General features: G+C 44.4%; 1 protein-coding gene across 8 annotated transcripts in view; it reads right to left on the reverse strand.

Moving 5' to 3' along the window:
• Nucleotides 1–18,714, reverse strand: part of erc2 (ELKS/RAB6-interacting/CAST family member 2) — a 569,575-nt gene that overhangs the window by 433,421 nt on the left and 117,440 nt on the right. For all 8 annotated transcript variants that reach the window (XM_033036569.1, XM_033036567.1, XM_033036568.1 and 5 more), the window contains one exon: nt 15,046–15,120. In XM_033036569.1, coding sequence (XP_032892460.1) covers nt 15,046–15,120 — 75 coding nt within the window. The remainder of the gene's footprint in view (nt 1–15,045; nt 15,121–18,714) is intronic.

Genomic DNA, 18,714 nt, shown 5'->3' on the forward strand with positions numbered 1-18,714 from the left:
CTCTCCACATCCACTCTATCCAATCCATTCGATGGAGCGCACAAAATAAAGGAAAAGATATGGACAAATGTTTTCATGGAAGTTCAAGTTCTTCTTTCCACAGTGGTGAACATAGAAACATAGAAAATAGGTGCAGGAGTAGGCTATTCGGCCCTTCGAGCCTGCACCGCCATTCAATATGATCATGGCTGATCATCCAACTCAGTATCCTGTACCTGCCTTCTCTCCATACCCTCTGAACCCTTTAGCCACAAGGGCCACATCTAACTCCCTCCATATATAGCCAATGAACTGGCCTCAACTACCTTCTGTGGCAGAGAGTTCCACAGATTCACCACTCTCTGTGTGAAAAATGTTTTTCTCATCTCGGTCCTAAAAGATTTCCCCCTTATCCTTAAACTGTGACCCCTTGTTCTGGACAAGATGGGATTGTTTGGTTCAGGAACATAGTCACGAATTAGACAATTGACCCTTTTACTTCTAAATACATGTAGTTAGAAACTTGATCCCAAGATACTCAACATAATATTTATGTTAATTTATTCTTCGTGGCATGTGTATGTCACTGTAATTATTGATGGGCCCAATAGAATCTGCGGAAACATTTATTGTCCCTGACTAAGAGCTTGCAGTGAGGCAGCAGTGAACAGGCCAGCAGATTGCTGCTTGTGGAACCATATATAAGTTCAGAAGTGATAGGAGCAGAATAAAGCCATTCGGCCCATCGAGTCTTCTCTGCCATTCAATCTCTCCCTCCTAATGCCATTCACCTGCCTTCTCCCCACAACCCCTGACACCCGCACTAATCAAGAATCTATCTATCTCTGCCTTAAAACGATCTCTTGACGGCCTCCATTTTCATCTGTGGAAATGAACCCCACAGATTCACCACACACAAGGTAAGGTAAGGAGTTTCCTTCTTCAAAGAACATTGGAAAACAACCTGGATTTTTCAACAACCACTACGTTTCGTGGTTGCTATTGCTAATAATTGCTTCTTAGTCTATAATTATGGATCATATTTTTTGGGGGGGGGGGAGGGAAGGTGTGTGTGAGTATCGCTGACATTATCGACATTTACTGTGCACCCCACATTACCCTTGAGAAACTGATGGTGAACCATCTATTGAGCTGCAACAGTGTTTCTGGTGAAGCTATGCTCTTGTAGGAAGTTCCTGGACTATTCTTAGAAACAATGAAATAAATGCCAATATACAGTATTTTATAAACTAGGGTGGTGTGCCTCTTAGAAGGACATCTGCATCAGTGGCATTCCTGTGCACTTGCTCATCTGGTCTACCTTGGCGTTGAAGATGTGTGTGGGAGGGAACTGCAGCTGCTGGTTTGATGAAGGGTCACGTTCCTTCTCTCCAGAGATGCTGCCTGTCCCGCGGAGTTACTGCAGCTTTTTGTGTCTATCTTTGGCGTTGAAGGTCGTGGGTTTGGAAGCCATATCAGAAAAGTGAGGTGAGTAAGTGGGTTGCATTTTGCAGTTGGTAAAGCCCCTGTCCCACTTAGGAAACCTGAACAGAAACTTCTGGAGACTTTGCGCCCCACCCAAGGTTTCCGTGCGGTTTCCGGAGGTTGCAGGTGGTTGCCGGAGGTTGCAGGTAGTGGAAGCAGGTAAGGAGACTGACAAAAACCTCTGGGAACCGCACGGAAACCTTGGGTGGGGTACAAAGTCTCCAGAGGTTTCCGTTCAGGTTTCCTAAGCGGGACAGGGTCATTAGACTGCAGCCATCCTGCCAGGGTCACAGAGAGCACTGCATTCAACCAGGCATGTAGAGATTCTTCCATCGCTCTCCCAATATGTCCTCCCACTGTCCCAACACTGGAAAGACTTTGGTGCTTCAGGGGGAAGTCTCTGACCACCATTACATTCATGTGGTAAACCCAGATGAGTGGCCGTCCTGCCCATACAAGGACAAGTCCAAAGCAGCAGATCAGGTCACAGCACCAGCACAACCCAAGTCTGCATATTTAGCGCCAAGTTTGTCGATTCTGGCAGAGGTGTTTAAGAAAGAACTGCAGATGCTGGTAAAATCGAAGGAAGCCACAAAATGCTGGAGTAACTCAGCGGGTGAGGCAGCATCTATGGAGAGAAGGAATGGGCGACGTTTCGGGTCGAGACCCTTCACAGTGGACAGTCTTCTTGTTTGCCACCACTAGATCTTCCAGGCAGCATTGTTCACCAAGACGTGGGCATCTTAGTAGGTGTGGCGTGGATCGTACAGATGTTCCACATTCACATTCTGTGTCTGACACATCTGCATAGCCCCATGTGCTCATATTGGTCTTACATCGGCCCATCCCTGTACAAAGCCTATTGAGGGACTTCCAGGTGTTCCAGTCACACCTGTGACCAGGTGGTAGCTGCTCCTTGGTTGGGATTGGCATCTTGACATGGTGGTGGTTCTCAATGCGTTTCTTTACCCACAAGGCTAGTCTGGTTGCTTGAGGAGACTGTGACAGTGGCTGGACTTTGTGAAGGAAGCTCTTCCTCCACTTCAGCTGTTTTGGGGCTGGGTGATTTAATCTCATTAACACAAGTATCAGATTCTCCAGATCCTTCACACTTCATGCTGTTGTCACTCCCATTTCTCCCTGCTAACATTCATCATGTGTTTAGCCTCTGAGCCTCAGGTTCTGCAATTGCCTCCCCCTTGAAATTTGTTGTGTGGCTAGTACCAATATCATTTCTCACAGATCTCATTAAAGATGATTCAGCATTGATAACTGTTTACTTAAGATTCCAGCCATCAGCAGTGAAGACACCCTCACCATTGGCATGCACCAAACTTTACAAAGGCAATCTTTCCATGTATAATTCTGCTGTTTTTCATCAATGTAATTGCTTGACACAAACGCAAAACACATTCGCAATTAGCCATCACTTCACAGAGGGATGGAAAAATAGTTCGGGTCCAAACTGAAATCCCGCTTGTAAATAAGGATTGCCACAATAAAAGTTTGATATCACTACTGAATTAGAGTACAAGGCGTTTTACGTTGGATTTGATTAAAAAAGTACAGGCTACGTAAAACTTTATGGCAGAGAGGAAAGTTATAACAAAAATGTTTTTGAATTGAAAAGTGTCCGATCATGAATAAATCTTGGGATCACACTTGAACAAATGCAATAAGGCTTAATTCAGTATCAAATAATAATCAAATAATCATTAATATGGCAATGCTTTCTTTGGTCTGCAAGGAATTCCTTGATAAAAACCCAGTGGAACACACACACACACACACACACACACATGCAGAGTGGGCCGGAAATTCAAGTGACCATACCTGCCATATCTTATCAGGGCCAAAGTCATATGACGTTGAATGCTGCAATAAGTATATCATTACAAGTGTGGCAACATTCTACTCAACTCTACTCGGACAAAACTCTGATTATTAGCAACCACTTTCTGTTATTTGCACTACCAGTTTATTTATTCATGTGTGTATATATTTATATCATGGTATATGGACACATTTATCTGTTTTGTAGTAAATGCCTACTATTTTCTGTGTGCTTAAGCAAAGCAAGAATTTCATTGTCCTATACAGGGACACATGACAATAAACTCACTTGAACTTGAACTTGAACTTGTGTATTCAATGGTGGATGTAGGTTGGAGGAGGTGGGGGGGCGGGGGGAAGGGAGTACTTTAAATATTCCAGTTCTTCATCTTTAGCTTTAAATTGTAAGGCTCACACTTCTAACCAGTCAGAGGGGGAAATAATAGTTCATGTTTTCAACCTGGAACAGAGTTTTTAATAAACCACAAGAAACTGCAGATGCAGGAATCTTGAGCAAATGCAAAGTGCTGGTGGAACTCAGCGATTCGAGAATTATCTGTGGAGGGAATGGACAGATGACGTTTCGGGTCGGGACCCTTCTTCAGACTAAAGCAACCTTCCTTCTCCAGCTTTTGCCCCCAACAATCAGTCCGAAGGATCCCGACCCGAATCGTCATCTGTCCATTCCTTCCGCAGATGCTGCCTGGCCCACTGAGATCTTCCAGCATTTTGTATTTTGATATGTGCCTCAAAGAAATCAAGCAGCCCCAACTAAACCTACATTATCAAAATGACCATGTTACTGAATTATTCAAAGTAACACTTTGGGTTAACATATGATGAGCGTTTGACAGCACTGGGTCTTTACTCGCTAGAGTTTAGAAGAATGAATGGGGACCTCATTGAAACGTGTCGAACAGTGAAAGGCTCGGATAGAGAGGATGTTTCCACTAGTGGGAGAGTCTAGGGCTAGAGGTCATAGCCTCAGTATTAAAGGACGTTCATTTACGAAGGAGATGAGGAATTTCTTTAGTCAGAGGGTGGTGAATCTGTGGAATTCTTTACCACAGAAGGCTGTGGAGGTCAAGTCAGTGGATATATTTAAGGCAGAGATGGATAGATTCTTGATTAGTACGGGTGTCAGAGGTTATGGGGAGAAGGCAGGAGAATGGGGTTACGAGGGAGAGATAGATCAGCCATGACTGAATGGTGGAGTAGACTTGATGGGCCGAATGGCCTAATTCCGCTCCTATCACTTATGACCTTATGACCTAAAACTGAAATACACTTAAAAATAAGTTATAGGAATTCAATGGAGGACATGTAAATGAAAATTGTAAACCAAATAGAGAGCTCAGAATGGAAACTGGAAAGGACATAAGAGTCTGAGGGTAAACAATGTCCAACCTTCAAGACAGTGGATGCAACAAACTTCCAGAAGGAATAAATTACAGATGTGACGGAAAAGATGGAAGATTTGTAGAACTAAATTCACCCAGCTGGCTGCACACGTCAGTTAAATGCGTACAATCTGGTAGCTGCTAACAAGGTACAAGGGAAGCACAAAGCAGATGAGATCACTGACAGTGAGCGGAGGTGAATGTACGGACTCAGTTCAAAGAGATGTGAAGTAACCAGGGGCATGCCAGAAGAGAAAGCAAGTACTCTCAGGCATCCGAATCGTGTAACAAGTCTGGCACATGAGAAGGGCGCTGATCGAGCTACAAAGGATGATGATTGAGCACAAGGAAATGACAAATGCATTGGTGTGGCTTCTGCAACTATTCCCAAACTATAGGCAACCAGATTTGGGTAGAACACTTGCAACAGCCAGCGGTGATCAACTACATATTACCTTCAGTGATGAAACTCCAAACTGCCTTTGCTATTGTCTTGTACTCCACTCTAATGCAGAAATGTTTGGTGTGCACAGCACAGGAGCAACAGGGCAGTGAGCAATGGTCATAAGATCAGAAGTGAATCTGGCCATTAGGCCCATCAAGTCTACTTTACTGTCAATCATGGCTGATCTATCTCTCCCTCTTAACCCCATTCTCCTGCCTTCTCCCCATAACCCCTGACACCCGTACTAATCAAGAATCTATCTATCTCTGCCTTAAATATATCCACTGACTTGACCTCCACAGCCTTCTCTCGGCCCGAAAACTTTACCTATTTCCTTCATGACATATATCATAGTTGGAGAGGGAGTGACCTGATCAGACCAGCCACGGGTGTTGAAGGCATCACAGCTCTCAGACAGTAAGAATGGAAAGCTACCATTTGCATAAGAATAAAGAGGATCTGGTGTGTTCATCTTTTTGTCTGTACAACTTCTTCAATAGACAATAGGTGCAGGAGTAGGCCATTCGGCCCTTCGAGCCATCACCGTCATTCAATGTGATCATGGCTGATCATCCCCAATCAGTACCCCGTTCCTGCCTTCTCCCCATATACCCTGACTCCGCTATCTTTAAGAGCCCCATCTAGCTCCCTCTCGAAAGTATCCAGAGAACCTGCCTCCACCGCCCTCTGAGGCAGAGAATTCCACAGACCCACAACTCTCTGGGTGAAAAAGTGTTTCCTCGGCTCCGTTCTAAATGGCTTGCCCCTTATTCTTAAACTGTGGCCCCTGGTTCTGGACTCCCCCAACATCGGGAACATGTTTCCTGCCTCTAGTGTGCCCAAATCCTTAACAATCTTATATGTTTCAATAAAACCCCTCTCATCCTTCTAAACTCCAGAGTGTACAAGCCCAGCCGCTCCATTCTCTCAGCATATGACAGTCCCGCCATCCCGGGAATTAACCTTGTAAACCTACGCTGCACTCCCTCAATAGCACGAATAAATAAAGAACCAGGGCTCGAAATTAACGGCTGCCCGGGTGCCACTGACCACTCAAAGTGCCGCCGGGCAACCTAAACGGCGAGTCATTTTGCCCGGCTTGGCAACTTGGTTTATACCGAAGATAGACACAAAAAACTGGAGTAACTCCGCGGGTCCGGCAGCATCTCTGGAGAAAAGGAACAGCAGCAGTGGCGGCTCCATCTCCTCCTCCTCCCGCCCAGTCTGATAATGGCCGCTGCTGCCACTCCGCCAATGGCGCTTCCAAAACAAACCTTGGAGGAGGGAGGTGTCGGTCAGAGGCGGACGTATGTGGGGGGGGGGGGGGGGCTGAGGATAGAGCGCGGTGATTGCAGGAGACAAACGTGCCAAAACATTCTCGGCAGCCCTGCACCGCGCCAGGATCGATCCGGCCCTGCAATCGCTGCCGAACCGCCACTGGACCATCCCGTCCCCACCCGGGAACCCCCCCCCCCACCCCCAGGCCCACAGCCAGCGCAGAGAAGCAGCGCTGCCCAACTTTGCCTGTCCCTGTCTGGATAGAGACGGGGCTGCAGGCGAGACAGGCAGTTGAGCTGCATTTAGCGCTGGATTGAGCTGCAATTACCGTTCACAGAAGCCTCGCGCGTGTGTGTGAGTGTGCGCATGCGCGCGCGGCCGCCAAGTTATTCTGCCCGCGGTCCCCTCCATATTTTGATTGCGATTTCCGTGCCTGACAGGTGTTGTCCGAGGAGCGCTGGCCTTCCTTCCCACCTCCTCTGCCCCTTTCTCTCTCTCTCTCTCTCGTACGCCCCCCTCCACTCCCCTTATCCCCTCCTCATCTACTCCCCCCCCCCCCCCCCCATCTATTCATCCTGCACTGATCTCCCTATCCACCTTGCATTGATTCTCCTGCCACTCCCAATCAATCCTACACTGGACCCCCAATTCATCCTTCACAGATTCCCCCATCCAACCCCACTGACATCCCCATGCTCTCCCCTCACAATTTTACCTACTCCAACCAACAAGCACTAATTCCCCTGCCTCAATCAATCCAATCCGCAACGATTGCCTTCTCAAGCCCTCCCCCCCCCACCATAACCATATAACCATATAACCATATAACAATTACAGCACGGAAACAGGCCATCTCGACCCTTCTAGTCCGTGCCGAACACGTATTCTCCCCTAGTCCCATATACCTGCGCTCAGACCATAACCCTCCATTCCTTTCCCATCCATATAACTATCCAATTTATTTTTAAATGATAAAAACGAACCTGCCTCCACCACCTTCACTGGAAGCTCATTCCACACAGCTACCACTCTCTTCGTAAAGAAGTTCCCCCTCATGTTACCCCTAAACTTCAGTCCCTTAATTCTCAAGTCATGTCCCCTTGTTTGAATCTTCCCTACTCTCAGTGGGAAAAGCTTTTCCACGTCAACTCTGTCTATCCCTCTCATCATTTTAAAAACCTCTATCAAGTCCCCCCTTAACCTTCTGCGCTCCAAAGAATAAAGCCCTAACTTGTTCAACCTTTCTCTGTAACTTAGTTGCTGAAACCCAGGCAACATTCTAGTAAATCTCCTCTGTACTCTCTCTATTTTGTTGACATCCTTCCTATAATTAGGCAACCAAAATTGTACACCATACTCCAGAATTGGCCTCACCAATGCCTTGTACAATTTTAACATTACATCCCAACTTCTATACTCAATGCTCTGATTTATAAAGGCCAGCACACCAAAAGCTTTCTTTACCACCCTATCTACATGAGATTCCACTTTCAGGGAACTGTGCACAGTTATTCCCAGATCCCTCTGTTCACCTACATTCTTCAATTCCCTACCATTTACCATGTACGTCCTATTTTGATTTGTCCTGCCAAGATGTAGCACCTCACACTTATCAGCATTAAACTCCATCTGCCATCTTTCAGCCCACTCTTCCAACTGGCATAAATCTCTCTGTAGACTTTGAAACTCTACTTCATTACCCGCAACCCCACCTATCTTAGTATCATCTGCATACTTACTAATCCAATTTACCACACCATCGTCCAGATCATTGATGTACATGACAAACAACAGTGGACCCAACACAGATCCCTGTGGCACCCCACTCGTCACTGGCCTCCAACCTGACAAACAACCATCCACCATTACTTTCTGGCATCTCCCATTCAGCCACTGTTGAATCCATCTTGCTACTCCACCATTAATACCCAACCATTGAACCTTCTTAACCAACCTTCCATGAGGAACCTTGTCAAAGGCCTTACTGAAGTCCATATACACAACATCCACTGCTTTACCCTCATCAATTTCCCGAGTAACATCTTCAAAAAATTCAAGAAGATTAGTTAAACATGACCTTCCAGGCACAAATCCATGTTGACTGTTCCTAATCAGACCCTGTTTATCCAGATGCTTATATATATTATCTCTAAGTATTCTTTCCATTAATTTGCCCACCACTGACGTCAAACTAACAGGTCTATCCATCTATCCATCCTGCACTGATTCATACACCCCGCCCCACTCCCGACCCTATTGTGCTGGAAATGTCTTCAGAGCTAACATCGACTATGTTTGATAACGGAATGCAATCAAATATGTTTTAATTCCCAATGTTATTATTTGTTTTGATCCATAAAGATGGATTAATTAAATTGTGAACACGTGAAACATTAAAACCGCAGTGTTCGATTGTCACTGACACGTTATTACAGAATTCATTTTAATGGCAAATCAATGCTCTATATATGGAGTATCAGTACTGTAGTTATTTAATGAGCAACATTCACAACTATACGTTGGATTTATCCAGGTTTTACTTCTACAGTCAGTCATATACATCACAAATTTGGTCGGGAGGTATTTCAGTTGAAATATTAATGTTAATTCTGAAGTGGGAATGATGGAAAAAGCATTTATCAACAATTTAAAAAAAAATGTTGCTTAGAAAGTGGGTATCTTCATTGCCACATACATCTAATCTGAATGTCCGGTAATGTGGCGTCTTGACACCTTTAAATATATTACCAAAAGAACATTTGCTGCAGTTATGTCCTTTGGCCATCTCTTGCCAGTTAGTGTAATGTTTAACCTGTCAGATGGGTATAGTCAGTTTTAACAGCTATTATCAGAAAATGCCTTTAGAAAATTCCTTGCAATCTGTATATTTTGTTGTGGATAAATTATGTGGGAAGCGAGAGCGTTTATGTACCAACAGCAATAACAACCCATGCTATGGCCATGTCATGATCATTTTCTGTCCTTCACAGAAAACATGTTTGCATCAATCTGTAGTGTGCATGGTTAAGCATATATGTTATCAAGGTCCAGGATTTATTGACACAGGTTGATCATACGCTGAATAATCCAACCACATTTTTGTTTGGAAGTGGAAAGAAATAATAAATGTGTAATGCGTACAATCTGGTAGCTGCAATGTGTAAAAAGAGTTGAGATACCATATTATAATTTTGCTGCATGTCATTGTGGTATATATCATGTCTTGATTGGTGAATATGTTAATTTGTGACTTTATTTGAAGCAGAAATAATATGTGAATGCTTCATTGAGCCTAATTCCGACTGGTAACTACGCACTTTGTCCGAGCATGCGTCATGCAAGCCGTCTTAAATGACCACCTAAACTGTCATTTGGCAACCTAAAAAGCTGCCAAGGTTGCCCGGCTGGCAACAGGGAAAAAAAGTTAAGCGAGAGCCCTGAGAACCGATATTTCTTGCTGGAAATAATGACTGGAAGATTCGTTTTTATGTCTGCGTAAGATCACTCTCACATTCCCGTGTAGCAATGGCAACGGAAAGTTGGACATGGAAAAAGTTAGAAAATGCCATTACAAGTAACATCTGAAAACAAGGGAAAGGACCGGAGATCTGATGGTCTACGCTGTTTCTCAGGCGTGCAAGTTCGATGATCAGCTTGCTCTCGAACAAGCCTCTCACCTACAATAGTCTTAGGGAACGGGCAGTCATTCCCAATGTAACCTGTGGCCTACATGAAGCAACATTCACATTGCCCCTCTGCCTACATAAAATATCCAGACCGATACCCGGACACAAACATTCTTCTGCAGGACCTTGACTGGAAGTTTGCGGAGTGAAGCTGCCCTATCACCCATCATCAAATGACACTGCCGGAGGCTACACCAGGAAAACAACATCCAGGTGAAATGGTTAGCTCCTTCCCTGCCCAAAGCCAGAAGAAAACCAAAGAGATTGAAGGCAATTTCAAGCTCCCCTCCTCAACCCGGTCTTGGTGATGGCACAATGTGAAAGTTGGCCAATTTCTTGTTCTTGCAGAAGCAATGAGCTGAACAAAGACATCCAGTCCGCCTTCAGAATGTCTGGTCACGACATGAGATCAAGTTCGAGCCAGCACTAAGCTGCTGCAGTGCTGCAGTTGGGTCACTAAAGCAACAACAATTGGTTTTCACACTCTGCCCTGCCTATCAGGACCCAACTGTTGACCTGGCATCAGAGAGTCTTGGCCTTGGAGGAGAATGAATCATTTTCATAATAATATTCACTGCTGATCTCAGTGTGTTCTAGTCTGCATGAACTTTTTTTTGTGGAGTGAGTGTGCAGGTGTGGTCAATTAAAGATTGTTATGGTTAGGGGTACCGGAGGTATACCCACCGTTTAGCTGATCTTGGGTAGCCCAACATCAAGGAGGATGCACATAAAGCCGCATCATTTACAGCTTCAATGGGAACAATGAACGTATTGTGCCCTGGCTAAGAATAGGAAATATCACACACGCCAGTGCTGGAGTAATGCCCATGTATTAAATTGGGCTTGATATGAGGCCGGGTTTTTGAACTTGCCTGAAAGAAGTGGCAAGGGCAAGAAAAGTCCTGAAGGAAATTAAATAATTTTCATTCTAAATACATTTGCGGAAAATCCAATAAAAATTTCCTTTGGGACCAGACTTTCCTTGGGAGCCTAGTAATAGAGTGGTAGACACCACCCAATCCGTCACAGGTACTGACCTCCACACCATCAAAGGGCCGCTGCCTCAAAAGGACAGCCAATATCATCAAAGGCCCAATGCCAACCCAGGCCACGCTCTCATCTCGCTGCTACCATTGGCAAGGTGGCAAAGGATTCTGCAAACCATGACCACCACATTCAAGATGTCTTCCCAACACCACTAACCTCTCTATGAACTAGGGACTGCCTTTGGTTTGCATTAGTTTAATTAATCCTTGACAAATGATGCATCTTTAGTTTAGTTTAGAGATACAGCGTGGAAACAGGCCCATCAGCCCTCCAAGCCTGCACTGACCAGTGACCCCCACACACTAACACTATCCCTCACACACTAAGGACAATTTTACACTTAGAAACATAGAAACATAGAAATTAGGTGCAGGAGTAGGCCATTCTGCCCTTCGAGCCTGCACCGCCATTCAATATGATCATGGCTGATCATCCAACTCAGTATCCTGTACCTGCCTTCTCTCCATACCCCCTGATCCCTTTAGCCACAAGTGCCACATCTAACTCCCTCTTAAATATAGTCAATGAACTGGCCTCAACTACCTTCTGTGGCAGAGAGTTCCAGAGATTCACCACTCTCTGTGTGAAAAATGAAAAATGTTTATACCAAGCTTATACCATGCCGATGAACCTACAAACCTGTAGGTCTTTGGAGTGTGGGAGGAAACCGAAGATCTCAGCGAAAACCCACATGGTCAAGGGGAGAATGTACACACTGTGTACAGACAGCACCCGTAGTCAGGATCCAACCCGGGTCTCTGGTGCTGTAAGGCAGCAACTGCACTGCTGCGCCACCATGCCACCCCATTAGGGCATTGGGGTTATTAACTTATTGAATGCTGTTTATGATATTATCTATGTGTGCCGTGTATGCAGGCCTGTTAAGCCTGTGTCCCACGATGCGAGTTCACCCAAGAGCTCTCCCGAGTTTTAAAGAAATCACACTCGTGGTACTTCATCACAAGCATTTTTTTACTCTTGGAAATTTTTCACACTGTTGAAAAAACTTTGAGTTTCCGCGTTTCCCGAGTACCTGCCGTTAGCATTACGAGCCGCTAAGAGACATCCACGAGCTCCGACGTACCCGCTACGTACATTCTACGTACTTACCACGAGTTTATTTTTATTTTTTTTAACTCGGGAGAGCTCTTGGGTAAACTCGCATGTGGGACAGGGGCCTTAATGCTGCCGCAAGTGAGAATTTCATTGTTCCGGTACATATGACAATTAAATACTTCTGACTGTTCCTTCATGGGACGTGGTAGTTGCTAATCCCCCTCATGCAGTTAGGTGGTAGTTAAGAGGCATCCATGGTGGTGGGTCTACAGTCACATGTACACAGGCTGGCAACGAAGACATTTGTGATCCAGATGAGTTAGTCGACAAACCAGTAGTTTGTGGTAACTTTCCCAGGGATTTGTTTTATACTGCCACATTTATTTAATTATTTGAATGAAGATTTTCCAGCTGGCATGGTGGGATTTGAATTCAGTCTCTCACTCAATCTTGGGGCTCTCTGGTTGATGATCTGATAACTTAACCATTATGCCACCGAAAACCTCCCTGGCAGTAGAGTGGGATTTAAGGAGAATTATGGTGGGCAAGAGTTCAATACATTTTAAAAGGAGGCCTCATTAGTTTTATGTTTAGCTTTAGTATTGTAACATGTACCATGGTTCAATGAGAAGCTTAGTTTTGCATCAGAAATACCACACATCAGTTCAAACTCACATACAATAGATAGAGCAAAGGGGAAGATACAGAGTGCAGAATATAGTTCTCAGCATTGTAGCGCATCAGTTCCACAGACAAAGTCCAATGTCCGCAATGGGGTAGAGGTGAAGTGGGCAGTACACGAGCTAATGGAAGGACCGTATAGAAGCCTGATAATGGAGGGGGTGAAGCTGTTCCTGAGTCTGGTGGTGCGCGCTTTCAAGCTTCTGTACCGTCTGCCAGATAGGACCAGAGATAAGGAGGAATGACCCATATGTTGGCTGCTTTTCTGAGGCAGCGTGAAGTGTAGATGGAGTCAACGGTGGGAAGTCTCATCTGTGTGATGGACTGGGCTGCATCTACACCTCGCTGCAATGGATATCTACTGGGATATGTGGGTACATAATCGACCTGAGATCCATTTAAGGAAGTGACCTCTGCTGATGGGACAAGAATGTTTCCTGTAAACACTTACAAATAGAGGCATCACTAAAAGGCTAATGACTCCACTGGAAGGTTTTTTAAAATTCTTTTTGCATATTGTTCTGTTTAGTATTTGATTAACCAATTATAATTTCAGTTTTCCTTTCAACGTTTTTGCAGAAAGAATTGTCTTATGATGAGTAATCACTATTCCAAGTTGAAATCTTTGGCAATTGAAAGCAAGTAGCAGCACAGCCGTTGACCTGTGATTCATTCAGTTGATCATGACAATGAATAAAGGGGCAAATGGGCGATATGAAAGACGTACAAAGGCGTCTCTTCTGGGAGTAAATGCTAATAATTTCTAAAAACTGCAGTGAAACTACCGACAGAGCATCAAATGGTGCTTCAAATGTGCCCGACTCGCCCCACAGGTCTCCCAGGGAACTGCGGTGAAGCCGGGCGGCGAGGCTTGTCTGGGCCAGAGGAGCCTCAGCGGTGGCGACAATGGGAGCCTCGGCGGCAGTGGGTCCTTGCGGTCGATGTGCATGAGGGGAATATAATGGGGACTTGGTGTGGGGGGACTGCTGTGAGAGACAGCCCGTTCTCTGGATACTTTCAAGAGAGAGCTAGATAGGGCTCTTAAAAATAGCGGAGTCAGGGGATATCGGGAGAAGGCAGGAACGGGGTACTGATTAGGGATGATCAGCCATGATCACATTGAATGGCGGTGCTGGCTCGAAGGGCCAAATGGCCTACTCCTGCATCTATTGTCTATTGGCGTGGGTCTTTTTCTTATTGTTTTCACTTATTGTTTTCACTTTTAATTTCAAGTTTTCATGGACCTTGTTGCGTGCTGTGACTGTCAGCAGAACAATGTCCCTCCGGCAATGAATAAAGGTTTAACGTAACGTTTCATTCAAAAACACAACATTGTCAGATCTACAGGATAGGCCGTCAGCCTGTACTCCTGTGAATTAGAAGGCTATTTGTCTTTATAGAGATGAAACCTCAATAAAGCAAAACATAATCGCCAACCTATCTATCGCTCCTTAAAAATTTTCATATATCGATCGTCACACATTTTTTTTAAATTAAATATCGGACACAATCTCAAAAACAAACTAATGTCTTAAATGGTAGATTAAATAAACAAGTACATATTTCCTCCCTACATCCATTGTATTCTAATTTGTTATAATATTTTTTTAGTTGTTTAATGGATATTAGCACATGTAACTCTGATAAACGGATGGTCAGTGTATCTGCCTTCAAAGCTATTTCAGGCCGAGCTTCATCATTTTTTGATGAGCTGACACATGAGGCATTTCCTTTCTTAAGGCTCCTCTTCTTACTACATACAACTGGCTTTTGGAAGATTTCAGCAAAGTCACCAAAAGCTAAAATAATTTTAATGTTTAGTGACACGTTATGAAATTAATATTTTGTTAAGAATTCCAGGTTTACACATCTTGTCAATTGAGAAGATTGCATCAATTATGCAATCGAGCATGAGGAACAGAACAAACTTAGCAAAGTTCATTTTATGAGAATATTAAGCAGAGCCTGAACCATTTGGCAACTGGCAACATTGTTTACTTACGAGCTTTAGTGTGTAACGTGGCAATTTGTCTTTAAAAGCAAATGATCAATTTGAAAATTGGTTTTAACAATGCAAAGATCTTGGTGGGACTGATGCCAAAGTTTCAAATTACATCACAGCACAGTAGCACGTATAGTATCCAAATAGCCTTACCTTCATTTCGATGACGGTTTGTAAGGCCTTTGTTTTTGCGGTCTCTGGCTGTAGGGAGGATCTCCGGTGTAGTTCCTGTGGAGGTACACGAGAAAAGGACACTTGTCGGCTCATTGTTCCATTACATGAAATGCAACACAATTTCCAGACCCAAAGTCAACTGGTGCAATGGCCTGAACTCCCCAAGTCCAGCCTTTGTTAGTCTCCTGCTACACTGCCGCTTCCAGCTTATGTTACAGTCATTGCTATCAGAGCATGTGCCATGTCACGCCCCATCAATAATTGATGCCAACTCTAACAATGACAACAAATAGATGCCCCGTCCATTATATCCAGTGCCCTGTTCCCTGCTGTCATTCATCAATGCATTCTCAACACAGTCTCCATCCAGCTGCACATCAAGAATGTCAAACATTCCTGGAAAATAAGTTCTGTTGATGAAAATCATGCCCTAAGAAAAAATTTAATATAAAATCATATGGTTAATATCAAGTAAACTCTTGAAATACTGACGTTAAGACTAAGCAGCTCTTCCATATGTAACATCTAGTCAGCACAACATTTATTATTTTCAAACAGGATGGAAGTGTGACTTTGCATCTATTTTAGTGGAATGGAAGCAAAAAAATGTTCATCCATTTATATCTCTCAGCGAGACCTATTGAAAAGTGTATACATGAATAAAAGATAGTGTCATTGTAAAATATGTAATTCGAGCTTTACACAGTTTTATTTAATCAGTGGGACAGGCAGCATCTCCGGAGAGAAGGAATGGGTGACGTTTCTTCAGACTGAAGAAGGGTCCTGACCCGAAACGTCACCCATTCCTTCTCTCCAGAGATGCTGCCTGTCCCGCTGAGTTAAGGGGCTGTCCCACATAGGCAATTTTTCAGCGGACTGCAGGCGACTGTCAGAGCGGAACACACACACACACACAAACACACACACACACACACACACACACACACACACACACACACACACACACACACACACACACACACACACACACACACACACACACACACACACACACACACACAAACACACACACACACACACACACACACACACACACACACACACACACACACACACACACACACACACAAACACATCACGAAGGCGGGGGACAGGGCAAGCGGGGGGAGCGTTGTCTGAAATTCACACGGTGCAAAGTCAAGGTGATACAGACACACACCGCGATGAACAGGAAGGTTAAGACGGCTAGCACAGTGTACGGTAAGTCCTTTAAAAGAGGGGGAGTGTGGGAGGGGAGAAGGGAAGGGAGGATGGGGGGAGAAGGAGTGGAGACACGTTTAAGGAGCCAGACAACATTTAAGAAGCCAGAGATACACGGCTGTGAAGCTCGGTGGACATTTAACATTACCGGTCGGTTATCCTTGGTTCTGAAAACACCTGCTTATGTTTTTATTCCCCAATGAGCCAATGAAAATGCCCGGTCAGCAAAGGCGATGAACTAAAACTACCTACAACTACCTCGACTACCTACAACTACATGGCGACCCCACTACAAGTGCACCTACGACTACAGGATTATCGATTATCCCCATGGCAACCAATTTTTGGTCGCAGAAAATGTTTCAACATGTTGAAAAATTTGCGCCGACCATACTGAGGCCGCGACTAGTTCCCAGAATGCGGGAACTCCTCTCGACCATGAAGGAGACTCACCAGAGACCACCAGCGAACATGTGGCGACCATGTGGCGAGCGCAGAGTCTCCTGCACTCGCCTAAAAAGTCGCCTAAGTGGGACAGGCCCTTGACTCCAGCATTTTGTGTCTACCTTCAGTTTAAACCAGCGTCTGCAGTTCCTTCCTACACTAGTTTACTTACGACGTTTACCACACAAACCTCAGAAACATAAAAGCTGTTATGACCATGTTCCTTTTACCTTGTCTCATATTACATCATATTTGACAGCATAACTTTCATTTCAACCAAACCACCGCTTATCATTCAACCAGCAATATCATGTGTGTGTTCAACGGGACGCTAGATTTGCAGGTGAAGGTAAAAAGATCAGAAGGATGATATAATGAGATAAACTCGAGTGCAAGGAGTGCTCAAATGTCAGTGTCAAACTAATGTCAGTGTCAAACACTGACATTAGTGCAGGAGCCATTAAGCGTAAGTCTACTGACTTACGCTTAACTAAACTAAAATATTAATAATGTTAGACAAGGCTATAATATACTTATTATAGCCTTGTCTAACATTATTAATATTTTAGTTTTTATCTGTCTGTACGTTTGTAGGTGGGATTCGATATGTAGAAGGGGTGTGTCTATTTCTAGAGGAGACTAGCGCAGATTCATAGATTAGGAGGCAGTTGGGTCTCGGAAGGATGATGGGAATACAGATTTTTACCACACACACGAATCATGATCACGACACACACAAATTAATACTTTTATAAGAAGAAACTTTCACATGAGTAATATATCATGTATGGAACTGCAATTAAGAACGGTAAGTGATGGATTATTTATTTGCTCTGTACTACTTCAATAAAAGACTACATCCCAAAGACGTGCGGGTTTGTAGGTTAATCGGCCCTCTGTAAATTGCCCCTACTGTGTAGGGAGTGGATGAGAATATGGGATAACATAGAACTAGTGTGAATGGGTGATTGATGGTCGATGTAGCCTCGGTGGGCCGAAGGGCCTGTTTCCGTGCTGTATCTTTAAACTAAACTAAATTAATATTATAATAATCAATGTGCTGTTCTAACATGTCAGTGATAGCTCTTATATTTCAAATTCAGAAATATTCACCCAGCTAAAAACGACTTGTTCAGTTCTAGTGACAAGCTGGATAATATCAGAATCAGAATCACACTTTATTCACCAAGTGTGTTTTGCAACATATGAGGAATTTCACTGGCCAGGTCAGTCATACAATTAAAAGCAACAGACTCAAAAACACATTTTAACATCAACATCCACCACAGAGACTCCTACACATTCCTCACTGTGATGGAAGGCGAAATAAAGTTCAAGTCCCTTCCCTTTGTTCTTCCTCGGTCGTGGGCCTCGAGCCCTCGTTGCCGGGACGATCTTGACTCCCGTAACCGGCGGCGTTCGGGCCCTCCGCGTCGAGACGATCAGCTCCCGCATCGGGGGGATGTCAGCTCCCCCGCGCCGGGTGATCGAACCTCGCGTCGGGGCTGGTCGAACCTTCTGCCACGTTGGAGCTTCCCGACTAGCCTAATACCGAACTAAAGTGAAGGGTGATCTAGGGTCGGCACTGACTCGGTGGGCTGAATGGCCCGTTTCCACACTACATCTCTAAACTAACATGCTTCACCTGGAAAGCTTGGCGTGGATTTTCCAAAATGAGTTGTTCTTGTATATTCCAAGCTGACCACAAGATTGCAGTGTGGTCTCGCAACCTCCTTCACTGAAGCAGGATAAAGCCATTTCCCAGACTGGGATACGTACGTTAATGGATTTTCCAAGTAGAATTAAAACTGTAAAGCCAGGGGCATCATTTGAGAAACTGTTTTATCACCGCAAAGCCACTTTTCTAATAAAATGCTGAAAGATGACAATGAGGCATTGGTATGCTGTACTGATTTAAGAAGGTTAATTCCACTGGCAATTTCCATATGGTTAGCAATCTTACTCTGCAGACAAGCTTGCTGG

This window comes from Amblyraja radiata, chromosome 18 (genome assembly GCF_010909765.2).
Source record: "Amblyraja radiata isolate CabotCenter1 chromosome 18, sAmbRad1.1.pri, whole genome shotgun sequence".
Lineage (NCBI taxonomy): Eukaryota > Metazoa > Chordata > Chondrichthyes > Rajiformes > Rajidae > Amblyraja > Amblyraja radiata.